Source organism: Arvicanthis niloticus, chromosome 20, assembly GCF_011762505.2.
Source record: "Arvicanthis niloticus isolate mArvNil1 chromosome 20, mArvNil1.pat.X, whole genome shotgun sequence".
Classification (NCBI taxonomy): Eukaryota; Metazoa; Chordata; class Mammalia; order Rodentia; family Muridae; genus Arvicanthis; species Arvicanthis niloticus.
The window spans coordinates 2,560,456-2,574,819 of record NC_047677.1 but is presented as its reverse complement, the minus strand read 5'-3'; the positions used below and the strand labels follow the sequence as shown (position 1 = coordinate 2,574,819).

Below are 14,364 nucleotides of genomic sequence, written 5' to 3'. Positions count from 1 at the left end.
ACCCACCTCAAGCTTCACACAGCTTGGGCAACGCAAAACAAGTCTGCGCGAGTTGGCCTTGTCTCCCCCTCCATTTTTATTTATTGTATTTTTTTTTTTTTAAGAAAATGTAGCATAAAAGGTACATCTCCTCACTCCCCCTGGTCATCCATTGAAGCAAGTACTGCACCCGACAGGTTTTTTTTTTTTTTTTTTTTTTAAATCTGTGAGGACTCACAGCCCCGCGGTGGCTGACGTACATCTAGAGCTGTTTCTTATATTTTTTCCCCTTCTCGTCAGCACTTTCAAACTACAACTCTATCTTGACCAGGTTGCTTCTTCTGCCTGTTCAGCCCCTCGCTCGCCAGCCTCCTCCCACCTCCTCCCCGCCTTTTCTTCCTCCCTCCCCTTTCTCCTAGCCCCTCCTCCCAGTTGAGTCAGTGGCTTGAAACTTTTAAAAGCTCTGTGCTCCAAGTTAGAAAAACGCTTTTACGAGGTATCAGCACTTTTCTTTCATTGGGGGAAAGGCGTGAAGAAAGTACCAAACAGCAGCAGACTTTTAAACTTTAAACAGACAGGTCTGAGAGCCTGAACTCTCCTCTTTTGACTTCAACCTCCAAGGATTTCCACCACTTTGGCGCGCCGGCTTCACTTTCATTAAGTGAAAGAGTAAGTTTTGGGAGAAAAAAAAAAAAAAAAACCACTTTACCTAGTAGCGTCTCTTTCTGTAAGGGAAAGTCTTCTACTGTGCTTTGTAAATGCGTTGCGTCTTTGATTTAGGATACTGTAAGTAGAACAATGATCTTCAAAGTGCCTTTGTCATTTCCACGTGCTGGTTTATATTCTGGTTGTTTAAAAAGTTCCGCTGATAACGCAACAGGTAAGAGCTCAAACTTTTTCCAACTAGAGCGAAGGACCAAGTTACTAGACTTGGTTCTTTGTTGTGGAGCCTAATTTCACTTTTCTGTAGTCGCCAATGGAGGTGTTGCGGAGGGGAGGTGATGGGGGGGGGGCACCTCAGTTAACTTTGCTTAGCCTGCTTCCTATAGTGCTGGACACTGCGCTCTTTTTTTTTCCTAATGAAATTCCCGTCAGCCTTGGAAAGGCAGACTCCTTTTGTAACAAAGTGCTTTGTTGAAACGCTGCGGCAGCAGTTGACTTCCACGTGGTTCTCCCTTAGACTTTTCAGGATTAAGCCAGAAAATACGTAGATCAGGGTGCTGCCGTTAAGGTTTTTAGACCAACAGTAGTTGCTTTGTGCAAGCCAGCGCGGTACTACGGGATGAATCCCTTAGCCCGCACCGACTGATTTTTTTTTTTTTAAACTCCACGCTGGCAACTCGGGGCGCGAGAAATCTTGAATGGGTGGTGGTGACTTACGGAGCGTTAGCGGAAGAGCTGGCGTTTAGAAACAGTGTGTGCCAGGATGCTTTTCCAAAATCAACTGCTAAATCGCGTGCTCCTAGAAGGAATAGGGAAAAGGGATTTTTGGAGCCGCGCTTTAGAAGGGGCTGCCCCCTCCCCCACACCCTTCGCTGCCTGCCTGGACCTGTAGCAACTTCAGAGCTGTTGGGACAGTTTTGAATTGGCGCTACCAGAGGGTGCAAAGCACTAAGCAAAATTGATACTAACTTGCAGTTTAAAGGGGGTGGGGGTCCGTCTTAAAGCATTTTGCTGTTGTTGTTGTTTTAATGGGTAACACATTCTGTAAAGCACTGTGCCCGGTCTTCATTTTGTCCGGCCTAAATCCGCACCGAAATCAGGGTGGGTCTGTATTGAAGAGCTTTTTCTGTACCAGATGAGGCCGGGTCGTTCTGCAGTGAAAGCTTTGGGGCAGAGGGTGGCACGGGCACCTCCTGCCCAACCTTAGCATCATTCCGGGCTCCGCTCGCGCTCCCCGCAGCCTCCGGGCTTGGCGGTCTAGACCGCTGCCTGCGTAGGGGGGAGGGGAGGCCAGGCTCGCGGCCCGACGGTCGGAGAGCAAGTGGTCGACTTTATTTAAGTTGTCAGTCTGAAGTCCACACCCCGCCCTCCGAACCGCCTTTTCACGGTTTCTCTGCCTAAACTCGTCGGGTGGCTGAATGGAGCCCCTGGGAATGTCCCCTAAACACCTAGGGAGCCCCGGTGCTGGTAAATGCACTTGTAACACTCTTGGAAACTCTTGAAATTCCCCAAGAATGAGGCGGGGCGGAAGAAGGAGGGGCAAAGAAGACCCTTCGAGAAACCCTGCCACAGCTACTGACGTGTGCTGAGGCAAATCCGCTCAGGATTGGGAAATTCAAACCTTGACTTCCGAGCAGAGTTCTCCCCGTTAGTGCCCTCGGATCCACCCAACACTCGCTGGGCATCTCTGGCAGAGTCTTATTCGAACACTTCCCGGCCCGCGCCCGGAGGAGAGCTTCCCTTTCCCTCCCACTGCTGGGTTTTGGGTGGGAAGCGGAGATCTTAAAACCCACAAGGCAGCTTTGGGGGAGGGGGTAGGTTTGATTTCCTTTGTTCCCCAAACAAAATAGTAGTGGCTGGAAGGTGGTGAATCTTACCAGTCCGATAAAGACCACTGGGCAACCTTGAATGGTCAATAGTGTCCTATGAGGAAGCCTGAGGTTATTTTTTTTTAAATGAGGATTGCGTCTGTAAAGCAAAATATGCTAATGAGGACGTATACTACCTGGGGGGTGGGGGGTACTAGTTAATTCTGCTGGGTAGGCCAAGTTGTGTGAAAATGGGCGAATGAGCTCAGTTACAGACTGTACATCTGTCCTGGTGAGGTATTGACTTCTGGATTACTGGAATGCATCTCCCCGGTGTGTGAAGGCTTTGTGCACCCAGATTCGAATACAGTGGCTACCTGGGTGGCTACCTGTCCTTTGCCTGGGGTTTCAGGTGGCAGTGCTTTGATATTCCACTGTCTACACTGTCCACACATACACACACACGCGCGCGGTTGGGATTCTTTTATTGCTGACCTTCCACGGAAAATTTGGTTCTAAAGCCAGCAGCTAGAAGGGAAGGCTGCATTTCCTTCCGCGAAGGGAGCCGAGCTTGGTTGCTTAGTTGTTTCCAATTCCCGCAGAGAGAAAGGACGCAGATAATCTGCCTTGCTTTAACTCACGTGAACTGTAGAAACTTTGTATACCCCGAGGGAAGAGAACTATAGGAAAGTCACCCACTGATTAATACCTGGGACTCCACCTTTCCTGTTCTCACTTCCCTTCCCAGATTTCGTTTGACTTTTGATGTGTTGAGGCTTAGCCAGCTCACTCAGGAGAGAAAAGAATAATCATCCTGGGTGTATCATTAACATCTACAATAAGTGTGGATACTCCCAAGTTTAAAAATTCCCAGCTGCTTTTAAGTGGAAGGGTACAGTGTGTGTTGAATTCTTGGGGTAATTGGTTAAAACCTCCACTTAATTTGCCATCAAGAGATGCCTGAGCAAAATGCCTTTTGCCAAAGTCCCACCGTGGTTAGTTCTTTAGGTAAGGAACTGCCTACATTCACATCTCAATGTTTCTAGTTGTCTACGATTTCAGAAACTCTGTTGTTCCCAACAGTTTTAGTTACTATTGTGCTATCGAAAAAGATACCAAAATTAGAAGACAGATGAGACAAATTTACAGTACCTTTGAAAGAAACAGTTATATTTTATCACGGTCTTAAATAAAGGCATGGAATATCACACTTGTGACTTACTGAGGCAAATAGATTGTACCTAATACCCTTGAGCATCCTGAAGCTGTTTTACGTGACCATGGACCTACAGGATTGTTTAGTAAGAACTGTCCGTTTGTAGGTGGGTGGGAGAGTAGAGGCGGATGAAGTAACAAAAAATGGTGATTTTCAAAGTTATTTAGATGACAGTTAAATATGGTTCTTACTCTGCAGCTTCTGATTTGACACTAGTCTCCGTCCCTAAAGTTGACTGAGCAAATGTGGTTGGCAGGGAAAGAGATTGTCTCTTGGTTCACCATCTTCCTTTGGGTGGGGTGCCTTAACCACAGCTTATTCTGTGGAGTCTGGCATGTTTTGACTGTGTTCAGACCAGGATATGTAAAGAGCAGAATAAAGAAGCCGTCTGGTGTTTCATATCAAAGCCTGTGAGCCTTGGAAGATTAAGAAATTCCTTACAAAAGAATTTAGGTAATCTGGATCTTATGTGTTAGAATTTGTAACAAAGATGTTTACGTAGAATAGGTTTCTCCAACAAAGGAGCTAAACATAAACTCACCTGGTGTAAGGCTACAAGGGTTGAGTTTGATCTGATCTGAAGGTGTTTTCTGTGGTGCTGGATTCAAATCACCTTGTTGCTTGGTGACTCAGACTGAGTAGAGGTGCTACATTTAAATAACTAGTAAACGCCAGTAATGATGTCTTATTCAGAACCATTTCTCACAAGTATTGTCACTCTTGAAGTAAACTTTTCAAGCAGACGGTTTCTGTGATTGTCCTAGGATGCCATGAAATCATGTGCTACCATCCATTAAAATACTCAGAACTGGGGGTGTGGGGGTGGGTTGGAGCATCTCCCAGAGGGACTTAACCCCCACTGAGATCTCACTGTAAATTTAAACAGCTCCAGAATGATTTGAAACATGTCTTTTTAACCAACAGCAGTCCTTTAGCAAACTGTCCTTTGGGAATTTTAGATACTACTTTAAGCAGGGGAGAGAAAACACACAAAGCAATAGCCTTTGCTTTGTGTGGACGAGTGTTTCGTCCGAGTGTTTCGTCCGAGTGTATGAATGCACACTGTGTGTGTGCCTGATGCCCACGGGTCCAAAGAGGGATTGGATCCTCTGGAACTGAAACTATCATAGGCATGTTGGGAGCCAGACCCATGTCCTCCGCCAGAGCAACAAGTGCTCCTAACTGTGGGTCATTTCTCCAGCCTCTCTGGCTTTTTAAAAGAAGTTTTGCTTGTTTTGTTTTAAGACGGTCTTGCTTTTGTAGATCTGACTCTGACCTTAGATTTGTCAGGATCCATTTGTTTCAGCTTCCTAAAGTGCTGAGATTACAGGCGTCAACCACCCTGCCAGAGGAGAGTCCCCTGAATTCTCTCACAGATATTTATGTTGCATGTCTTATTGTGGGGTACTGGAGGAGTAGATCTGGGAAAGAAAGAAAGCTCCCTCGCAGTTCACATTCTAGAGGAGGATCCTGACAGTAAGCAAATGTATGTTACGTGGCATAGAGGAAAGCTGTTTTTAAAAAAAAAAAAAAAAAAAAAAAAAGACAGGGGAAACAGGAAATTCCGGGACCTGGGGAAAGGCTATTTCATAGTTCCTGCTCAGGAAAGTTGGCTAATGAGGTGAGACCTGAAAAAGAAGAGTGCAGATGCAAATATTTTGGCAAGTTAGGGAGACAGGAAAACTGAAGAGAGGTGAGTCAGGCTAAATGCTAAGGTGCTGAGCGGAAACAGTTATGGACTGATTTCATCTCGAAGATAAAGCTTATCTACACATTAAATTCGGGTGTGTTAATTATGTATCAACTTAAAACTGACAAAAAATCTGGCTAAGGTTGGAAGAGGAAGAGTCACTAGGAATCATTTGGTATGAAAGGCAGGTTACCTATAGAAAAAATGGCAGGAGGGATAGATTTGCATTTAAGTTTTAGAGGCATGTAATATTTTGCACTTGGCACACTCAAAGTGCACATTAGGAAGCAGAGTGTGGTGATGCACACCTTTAATTTCAGCTCTTGGGAAGCAGAGGCAGGTAGATCTCTGAGTTCAAGACCAACCAGGGGTAGCCAGGCAGTGGTGGCACATCCCTTTAATCCCAGCACTTGGAGGCAGAGACAGGTGGATTTCTGAATTCAAGGCCAGCCTGGTCTACAGAGTAAGTTCCAGGACAGCCAGGGCTATACAGAAAAACCCTGTTTATCAAGCAACAACAAAAAACCCACAATGGGGCTGGAATGATCTCAGCACTTGGAAGGCTGAGGAGGGTAAGCACCCAGACACCAGTTTAAGGCTGAGGTGAGGACAATGTGGGTAGTGGCAGGGCGGGAACACACACACAAAGCAGTAGCCTCCTCCATACAATTGCCCATCAAGTGGCTTTAATCAACAACTTATATAGGCATTTTCTTGTAGATTTTTAGATAGCATAATCTTATCTAAAATAGTAAAGGACCTTCATCTAAATTCACTTCACTCATTCTGAGATGATTGCTACCTAGGTGTGGTGAGTGGTAGTGCATTCCAGAGGCAGGGTAGGCAGATCTCTTAGTTGTGAGGGCAGCCTGATCTGCATAGTGAGTGAGACCTTGTCCAGAAAAGATTGATCTTAGCTGGGGAGTGTTGGTATACACCTGTAATCTCAGCACTTGAGGTGGAAGACGAATCGGGAGTTCAAGTTCACTCTCAGACACAAAACCAACCCAATGTTAGAAGTGGGCTGCATGAGACTCTTCTCAAAAGACGATTTTAATGGCTCGTGATTTTCTTTCTTACTCAGCATTATAGTTGTCTGTTAGAAAGTCTGTACAATTAAGTCAGTTGTTCCAATTGTGATATTGTAATACGAGCAGCATGGGGTTCGCCTGCAGCTTCTGACTTGCTAAGGCTCCAGGGAAAGACACAGCTGGCTAGTTTTAAACTAAGATGTAAACTATTTTGAAGATGACCCATTTAGGTTAAACAGTTTTCATTGCTAGGATCTCGGGCGGCGGCAAGGAGTAAGCAACAGACAGAACCAGTGGAGCCAAGAGTGACCTCAGTTCACAGGTGCCAGAGAGCTGCTGTCCCCAAATGCTCTGTACCTCAAACTAAATATTTAGACGCTTTGGCCTACTCTCCTTCCCAGATGTTCTGCCACTCAGAAATATATTGGGCAGGGAAACACCCAATCTTCGGAGGAGTCACTCATTGCCTGCTTGCCTCCAAGACTTTACTTTAGAACCACCTAGGATATTTGTTTTAGATAGTAGTGGGGGGAAAAAAGCCAAAGGCTGATCTCCCAGGCCTCACCTTGCAGAAGTCATGTGTGCCTGGGGCTATGAGCATCTGAACCAGGTGATTGTGGAGAGCAGGCAATTGATCTAACATGGGATACCAAAAGTTCTAGAGTGACCAACCTGGTCACTGCCAAAAATCTGCTACTAGGGGGTGGCGATCTAGCTAAGTTGAGTAATACTGTTTGGGCCTGTAATCCTGGCAGAGGTATAGGCAGGAGGACCGAAGCCATCCTTCTATGTGCATCTACAGGTTTTGAGGATAGCCTGGGCTACATAAGACTCTGACTCAAAGGAGGAAATAAACGAAAATATTGAGAACTTTGCACAAAGCATTAAATTAGACCATAGTATAATTATAAAGCTACAACTTGAGTGTCTAGAAAGGAAGTGAGTACCCAAGAAGCCTGTGTCAAGCAAGGCATGTACCCATCTTATGAGTGTAGTTTGTAGCTGCAAAAGAGGAAAGATGGCTGTGCCAGGGACTCCGTGAACATAATTAAGCCCTTTTGTTAGAAAAGAGCATTAATGTTTCAACTAAGAGCCATATCTTGTTGTAAGTGCCTATATTCTAAGCGCTTTGGGAGAGTTAAGTAAAAGGTTTGCCACAAGTTTAGAGGTAGCCTGGGCTACGTACTAAGCTAGAGTTTAATCAGTAGTATCTAGAAAGACCCTGTGCTGAAGAGACAGAACTTTCTTTTTTCTTTTCTTTCTTTTTTTTTTTTTTTTTCTGAGATTTGGAAAAGTAGAAATATTAAGCAAGGTCTAGAAAAAAGAGGACCAGCCAGTGGACTGGAGATAGTGAATAGCTACAAGGAGAGAGGTAACTAAGTTTGGAGTCACAAGATGAGCCATCCCATTAAGCATTATTTGATGGTGTCTATGATAGTGGTAATGACAGGCATCTACATGTTCCAGGAGCTACAGTGCCCAATTTGGATAATTCATATCTTATTCGGATGAAAGACTGTAACTCATTAATGCAAATGACTGCTGCGTGGGTGCTTAAAGAAAAGACAGCTTTGCAATTAAATTGCTGGTGCAATAAAAAAAAAAAAACTATTGCCCAGAGAACCGACTGGTGACCCAATTCACATGCCCGGGCTCTGGGAATATGTTTGTGGAATCTCAGAATTATACAAAAGTCAAGTTTCTTACTCCAGAATTTTATTTTTATTTATTTATTTTATTATTTATTTATTTATTTTGGTTTTTCAAGACAGGGTTTCTCTGTTTAGCCCTGGCTGTCCTGGAGCTCACTCTGTAGACCAAGCTGGCCTCGAACTCAGAAATCCGCCTGCCTCTGCCTCCCAAGTGCTGGGATTAAAGGCGTACGCCACCACCGCCCGACTTTTACTCCAGAATATTAACAATTCATTAATGAACCTCCGCCAGCACCCCTCAGCTGTACCTAGCCTTAAAGAGCAGGGAGGTGCATGTGGTGCCCATTGTGTCCCTGAGCGAGCTGCTTGCTTGATCTACTGCATGATCCGTGATGAGATGTGTGCAAACAGCTGATCACTCTGTTTTCGCCACCCCACTCCCCAACGAATGGATATCTGAGCAAAAGCAGATGACCCTGGCAGAATATTACAGTTCTTTACAAACAGAAGTGGGGCCAATTTACACATCATCACATAGAACTGTCTGGATATGGCTCCAAAGTTTTTTCTTGTTTGCTTGACCCTTGTGGACTACCCTTCACTTCTAGTCTAGTATTTTCTGCTAAATTAGAGGCTCTTTCTTTTATGTTCTCGAATAATACTGTCCATCACGATTAAATTATTCCCTTGTCCTCAAGCCTTTCCCTGTGGACCGTGCCAGCCTTCACTCCTCTCTGTTTACACGTCATATACTAATTTCACTTTCTGAATTGTCCTTTCACAGTCTAAAATAACTTCCAAAAAGATGAAGGAAAGAGTCTTTTGTCTACAACTGTTTAGAAAATACTATATGCATGGGCTTGCCTACCACTTCTTGCTATTCTAGTTTTGGCAAGAGTCTGACCATCTTCAAAGGCACCCATGGAGTAGGGAGAGGTTCACAACCCCACCTCTCCCTCAGGAGCTATAGGCAGTTAATTATTAGATCTTTGACTACGTCTTTTCTGAAAGGCTCTGCTGAAAAGAAACAGCCTCTGTGCCTGCTGCTTCTTGCTTTGACCCTAGTTACAGGGCTTAACTTTGTAGCCCTTGTTGGCCTGAAACATTGTGTAGAACAGGCTAGCCTTCTGAGTATAGTGATTCTCTTGTTTCTACCTGCTAAGCACAGAAACTATAGGCATAAGCTTCCAGCCCTGGCTGGGTCCAAGGGATTGCACTGGCTCTGGGCCCAAAGCTCAGTAAAGAACTGTTAAAATCTAAAGTACCAAAAGATGAGTGAACAGCATTCTTTCTTTTTTTTTTTTCCCCCTTTAGAAATCATCCTCTCCCCACCCCCCCCCCATTGTTTTTTGTTTATGTTGCTTGTTTTTTTGTTTTTGGTTTTTCCAAGATGGAGTTTTTTTTTTCCTGTATAGCCTTGCCTGTCCTGGAACTCACTCTGTAGACCAGTCTGGCCTTGAACTCAAAGATCTGCCTGCCTCTGCCTCTCAAGTGCTGGAATTAAATGTGCCACACCACCAGGCTGAGAAAGTTTATCAAGCAAACCATTGATGTGTATTATTAAAGTATTGGCACCTAAATAAAGACTTAAGCGAAGGCCCTTCAGCAACCAACCTTGCTTCCCAACATGCTGCGATACACCAGTTTATGCAGTTTATAAATTTATTAAGTGGTATGGAGACAAATGGAACTCAGTTGAAATGTGTACATTAGTCTGCAGATTTTTTTATGTAGACTGAGTGTCAGGGTAGCCTCAATCTCAACAGCTCTGACCCTCCTGCCTCATGCTAGGAAACAGACCAAGTACGGGAGCACGTGTCTAGAATCTCGGAAGGCAGTGACGGGAAGATAACAACTTGGGCTAAGATAGGAGACCCATCAAAGAAAGAAAGAGAAATGTACAGATGAACTTAATTCAGAATGTTCACAAATGTCATGTTTGATATATCAAGGAGGAACATTTCGGAGTAAAATTGGGAGTAAACTGGTGTGTCGTAGCATGTTGGGAAGCAAGGTTGGTTGCTGAAGGGCCTTCGCTCGCTCAGTCTTTACTTAGGTGCCAATACAGGCATACAGACCCTTGGTCTCTCAAGTGAGAACTGCCCTCATTTATCAAGCAAATAAAATCAGCAAAAGCACTTGGTAGGAAGTGCATGTCAGGTCACATGGCAAGGTGGTATCCAGAGGCTTAATAATATATCTTCAGCAAGTTGGGCCTGTTCTTCTCCCTGTATCTCGGTGCTATTACTTCTGAGTCAACCTCATTTTTGGGAAATGTAGCCAGATTTGTACCTGGGTTCTGTTCCAGTTTGGGTTGAATCTGCCTTATTTTGACTGACCCTTGAAAAAAAGAAACTATATATATTCCAAACCATCAATTTACAGCCTATAATCGCTAAGTTGTTTTCTTGGTTTTTGTGTATTTTTTCTTAGGAGGTGCCCAGACATGGGTGACTGGAGCGCCTTGGGAAAGCTTCTGGACAAGGTCCAGGCCTACTCCACGGCTGGAGGGAAGGTGTGGCTGTCCGTACTCTTCATTTTCAGAATCCTGCTCCTGGGGACAGCGGTTGAGTCAGCTTGGGGTGATGAGCAGTCTGCCTTTCGCTGTAACACTCAACAACCTGGTTGTGAAAACGTCTGCTATGACAAGTCCTTCCCTATCTCTCACGTACGCTTCTGGGTCCTTCAGATCATATTCGTGTCTGTGCCCACGCTCCTGTACTTGGCCCATGTGTTCTATGTGATGAGAAAGGAAGAGAAGCTGAACAAGAAAGAAGAGGAGCTCAAAGTGGCCCAGACCGACGGGGTCAACGTGGAGATGCACCTGAAGCAGATTGAAATCAAGAAGTTCAAGTATGGGATTGAAGAACACGGCAAGGTGAAGATGAGAGGGGGCCTGCTGAGAACCTACATCATCAGCATCCTCTTCAAGTCTGTCTTCGAGGTGGCCTTCCTGTTGATCCAGTGGTACATCTATGGGTTCAGCCTGAGTGCCGTCTACACGTGCAAGAGAGATCCCTGCCCTCACCAGGTGGACTGTTTCCTCTCACGTCCCACAGAAAAAACCATCTTCATCATCTTCATGCTGGTGGTGTCCTTGGTGTCTCTCGCTTTGAATATCATTGAGCTCTTCTATGTCTTCTTCAAGGGCGTTAAGGATCGCGTGAAGGGAAGAAGTGATCCTTACCACGCCACTACTGGCCCACTGAGCCCATCAAAAGACTGCGGATCTCCAAAATATGCTTACTTCAATGGCTGCTCCTCACCAACTGCTCCACTCTCACCTATGTCTCCTCCTGGGTACAAACTGGTTACTGGTGACAGAAACAATTCCTCATGCCGCAACTACAACAAGCAAGCCAGCGAGCAAAACTGGGCGAATTACAGCGCAGAGCAAAACCGAATGGGGCAGGCCGGAAGCACCATCTCCAACTCCCACGCCCAGCCATTTGATTTCCCTGACGACAACCAAAACGCCAAAAAAGTTGCTGCTGGACATGAACTCCAGCCACTAGCCATCGTGGACCAGCGACCTTCCAGCAGGGCCAGCAGCCGCGCCAGCAGCAGACCACGGCCTGATGACCTGGAGATTTAAAGGTGGCTTGAGCATTGAGCTGCCAAACGATTGTGGAGAAAAAGGGTGCTTGCAGAACGTGCACCTGGGGTGTTCATTTTGTTCCCGTGGAGGTGGTACTCAACAATCTCAGTAATGAGGCGTAGAAAACAAAGACATTACAATACCTAGGTTCCTTGGGGGTGTTTGGGATAGCTGGGCGGAACAGATACGGATAAGGGAGGTACATATTGGTATTTAATGTAGAAGATTCAAAGAACTTAAATTCTAGTTAAGAGTCGCATTGGGTGAACATAGATAAGGGCTTTCTCTCTCTGCCCCCCCCCCAACTGAACCTTAAGAATGGTTCTGTATACGTGAATGCGTGGATGATAATTTTTAAATTTTTTTTCCTGAGATTCTGCGATAGCTTTGAGCAGGAATCTGAGTCCTCAACATTGCATTTTCTTTATGAAAAGATAGGTTGTCCTACATCCCCGCTAAAACATTCCAGTGTTTAAAACTTGCAGTTTGCAGGTAAGCTTCCCTGGCCTGACCCTCCAGGTACGGAAGGACCTTATGCAGGATTTTCATTCTTAGTATCAATTTGAAGTTCAGACAAGGCTCAAAGAAAAAGATTGCCCATGCATTTACGTCTCAGTGGGTTCTTTTTCGAATCTGTCTCACCGTTGTACCATCCGTACATCATTCTCAACTGGTCCTTGCCCTCACCAAATGGTTTCTATTTTCTATCGACATTTTTAAAACAGTCAAAACGTCCTTTTTTTTTTTTTTTTTTTTTGAGTTAGCATCAGGGAGGCAAGCCATGCTCAATATTTAACAATCGCTTCTACGTGTGGGTATGCGTGTGTGTAAGTGTGTGTTTTGTCATTATTGGTACAAGCAGAGGCAGTATAAACTCACAAATATAGATTTGAATTCAATGCACACAGTGTTCAAATTTGAACCTTTCTCGTGGATTTTTTTTTTTTTTTTTTTTTTTTTTTTTTTTTTTTTTTTTTTTTTTTTTTGTGGTGTGGGCCAACGTGGTGTTTACATTATAGAATTCCTGCCGTGCAAGTAAAGTACAGATTTCCCCTAAAATGTTGTTTTTCCGTGTATCCTATTGTGGATAATGATTTTTGTTAATTATAATTTTTTCTCTCTTTTTTAGAATGTAGCAGTAATAGCCATTACTGAAATGGATGATTTCCTTTTTCTGAAATATAATCATTGATGCTTGAATGATAGAGTTTTAGTACTGTAAACAGGCTTTAGTCATTAATGTGAGAGACTTAGAAGAGGGTTGCTTAGAGTGGACTACCAAGTGAGCCTAAAGGAACCTTATAGTAACTGGTGATCTAATTTTTGTCCTACTTAACTACACATTCACTCAGAACTTGTATTCTGAGTTTAACAGTCTTCTAGATTGACGAGCAACATGGATGTTTGCACTAAGATTTTCTTGGAAATACTAGAGGGGGGTGAAGGCGGTTTCAGCAGTGCACATGTAACTAATTTATTTGAAGTGTATGCTAAAGACACCTACCAGTTTCTTCAAATGACTTTTAAAAAACGCATCACAAATGATTGAAATGTTGAGTTATCATGTGTTTCCTCTTGCGAGTCAGCTACATAAAGAGATTTTTTTTGTACAATGAGAAACTAATTTGTTTGACATTCCATGTTAAACTACTGTCGTGTTCAGCTTCACTGCATGTAAGGTAGACCTAGCCCATCCAATCATGTGCTCGGGAGAGTGTTCTTTATTCAATAAAGTTTTAATTTAGTATAATAAAGATAGCCTGCATGTCTTGTATGATTTTAAACAAAAAACTTACCGAATTTAATCAAGATTACCAAAAATAGATCCAATGATTATAATGTCTTGGACTTTTATGTGTTTTGATTTTTTGCCTGCTTGCTTGTCTGTCTGTGCACCATGTGGGCCTGTTGCCTGTGGTGGCCGGAAAAATGGTGTCAAATCTCCTGGGGCTGCAGTTTCAGATAGTTGTGAACTGCCTTGTGGGTGTTGGGAATCTAATCTGGCTCTTTGAAGAGCAGCCAGTGCCCCAACCACTGACACCTCATTACAGTCTTAAGATTCATATTTTAAAGAATATTTAAAAGAAGCCAGGCAGTGGTGGCGCATACCTTTGATCCCAGCACTTGGGAGGCAGAGGCAGGTGGATTTCTGAGTTTGAGGCCAGCCTGGTCTACAAAGTGAGTTCCAGGACAGCCAGGGCTATACAGAGAAACTCTGTCTTGAGAAACAAAACAACAACAACAACAAAAATTTTAAAAACAAAAAAAGGAAAAAGATTTAAAAGAGAAATGGCCTGGGTTTTTGTTTAAAGGCAATCACCATAAGCTATGTTCTGAACATCATTAATTTTGAAACACTGGGGTAATATTTTAACAGAGGAAATAACGTATACAGATGTTTAATTTGAAGTACAGTTTCTCTCCACATCAGGCCCTGCACACGCATAGAATGGAATCTCGAGTTATATGCCAGCCTCTACATTCTCTTGCCAAGTCCTCCTCAATACATAGAATTATAGGCCAGGAATAGTGATTACAGTTTTGGAGAGGGTGTATGGGTTGTTACATACAGTTGGAGCTAAGACCTTACATATAAGGTTGAACATATGCTTTAGCACTGAGGTGTGTTCTATCTGGACTCAACTTTAACGAGACTTGTTAAATTGTCCACAACTACAAGCTTGGGTATGCTTACATTCAGAGAAGGAACTAGATTTTGGTAATTTT

General features: G+C 43.9%; 1 protein-coding gene across 1 annotated transcript; it reads left to right on the top strand.

Annotated features, from left to right (window-relative positions):
* The first annotated feature begins 446 nt into the window (after positions 1 to 446).
* On the top strand, positions 447 to 13,391 carry Gja1 (gap junction protein alpha 1). The gene is made up of 2 exons (XM_034524495.2): positions 447 to 648; positions 10,473 to 13,391. Exon 2 carries the CDS (start codon positions 10,486 to 10,488, stop codon positions 11,632 to 11,634), a length of 1,149 nt encoding a protein of 382 aa, XP_034380386.1. The 5' UTR covers positions 447 to 648; positions 10,473 to 10,485; the 3' UTR covers positions 11,635 to 13,391.
* Positions 13,392 to 14,364: the final 973 nt, after the last annotated feature.

Excerpts from the sequence above, each read along its gene's own strand:
- Gja1 (XM_034524495.2), top strand. The coding sequence starts at position 10,486 with ATGGGTGACTGGAGCGCCTTGGGAAAGCTTCTGGACAAGGTCCAGGCC.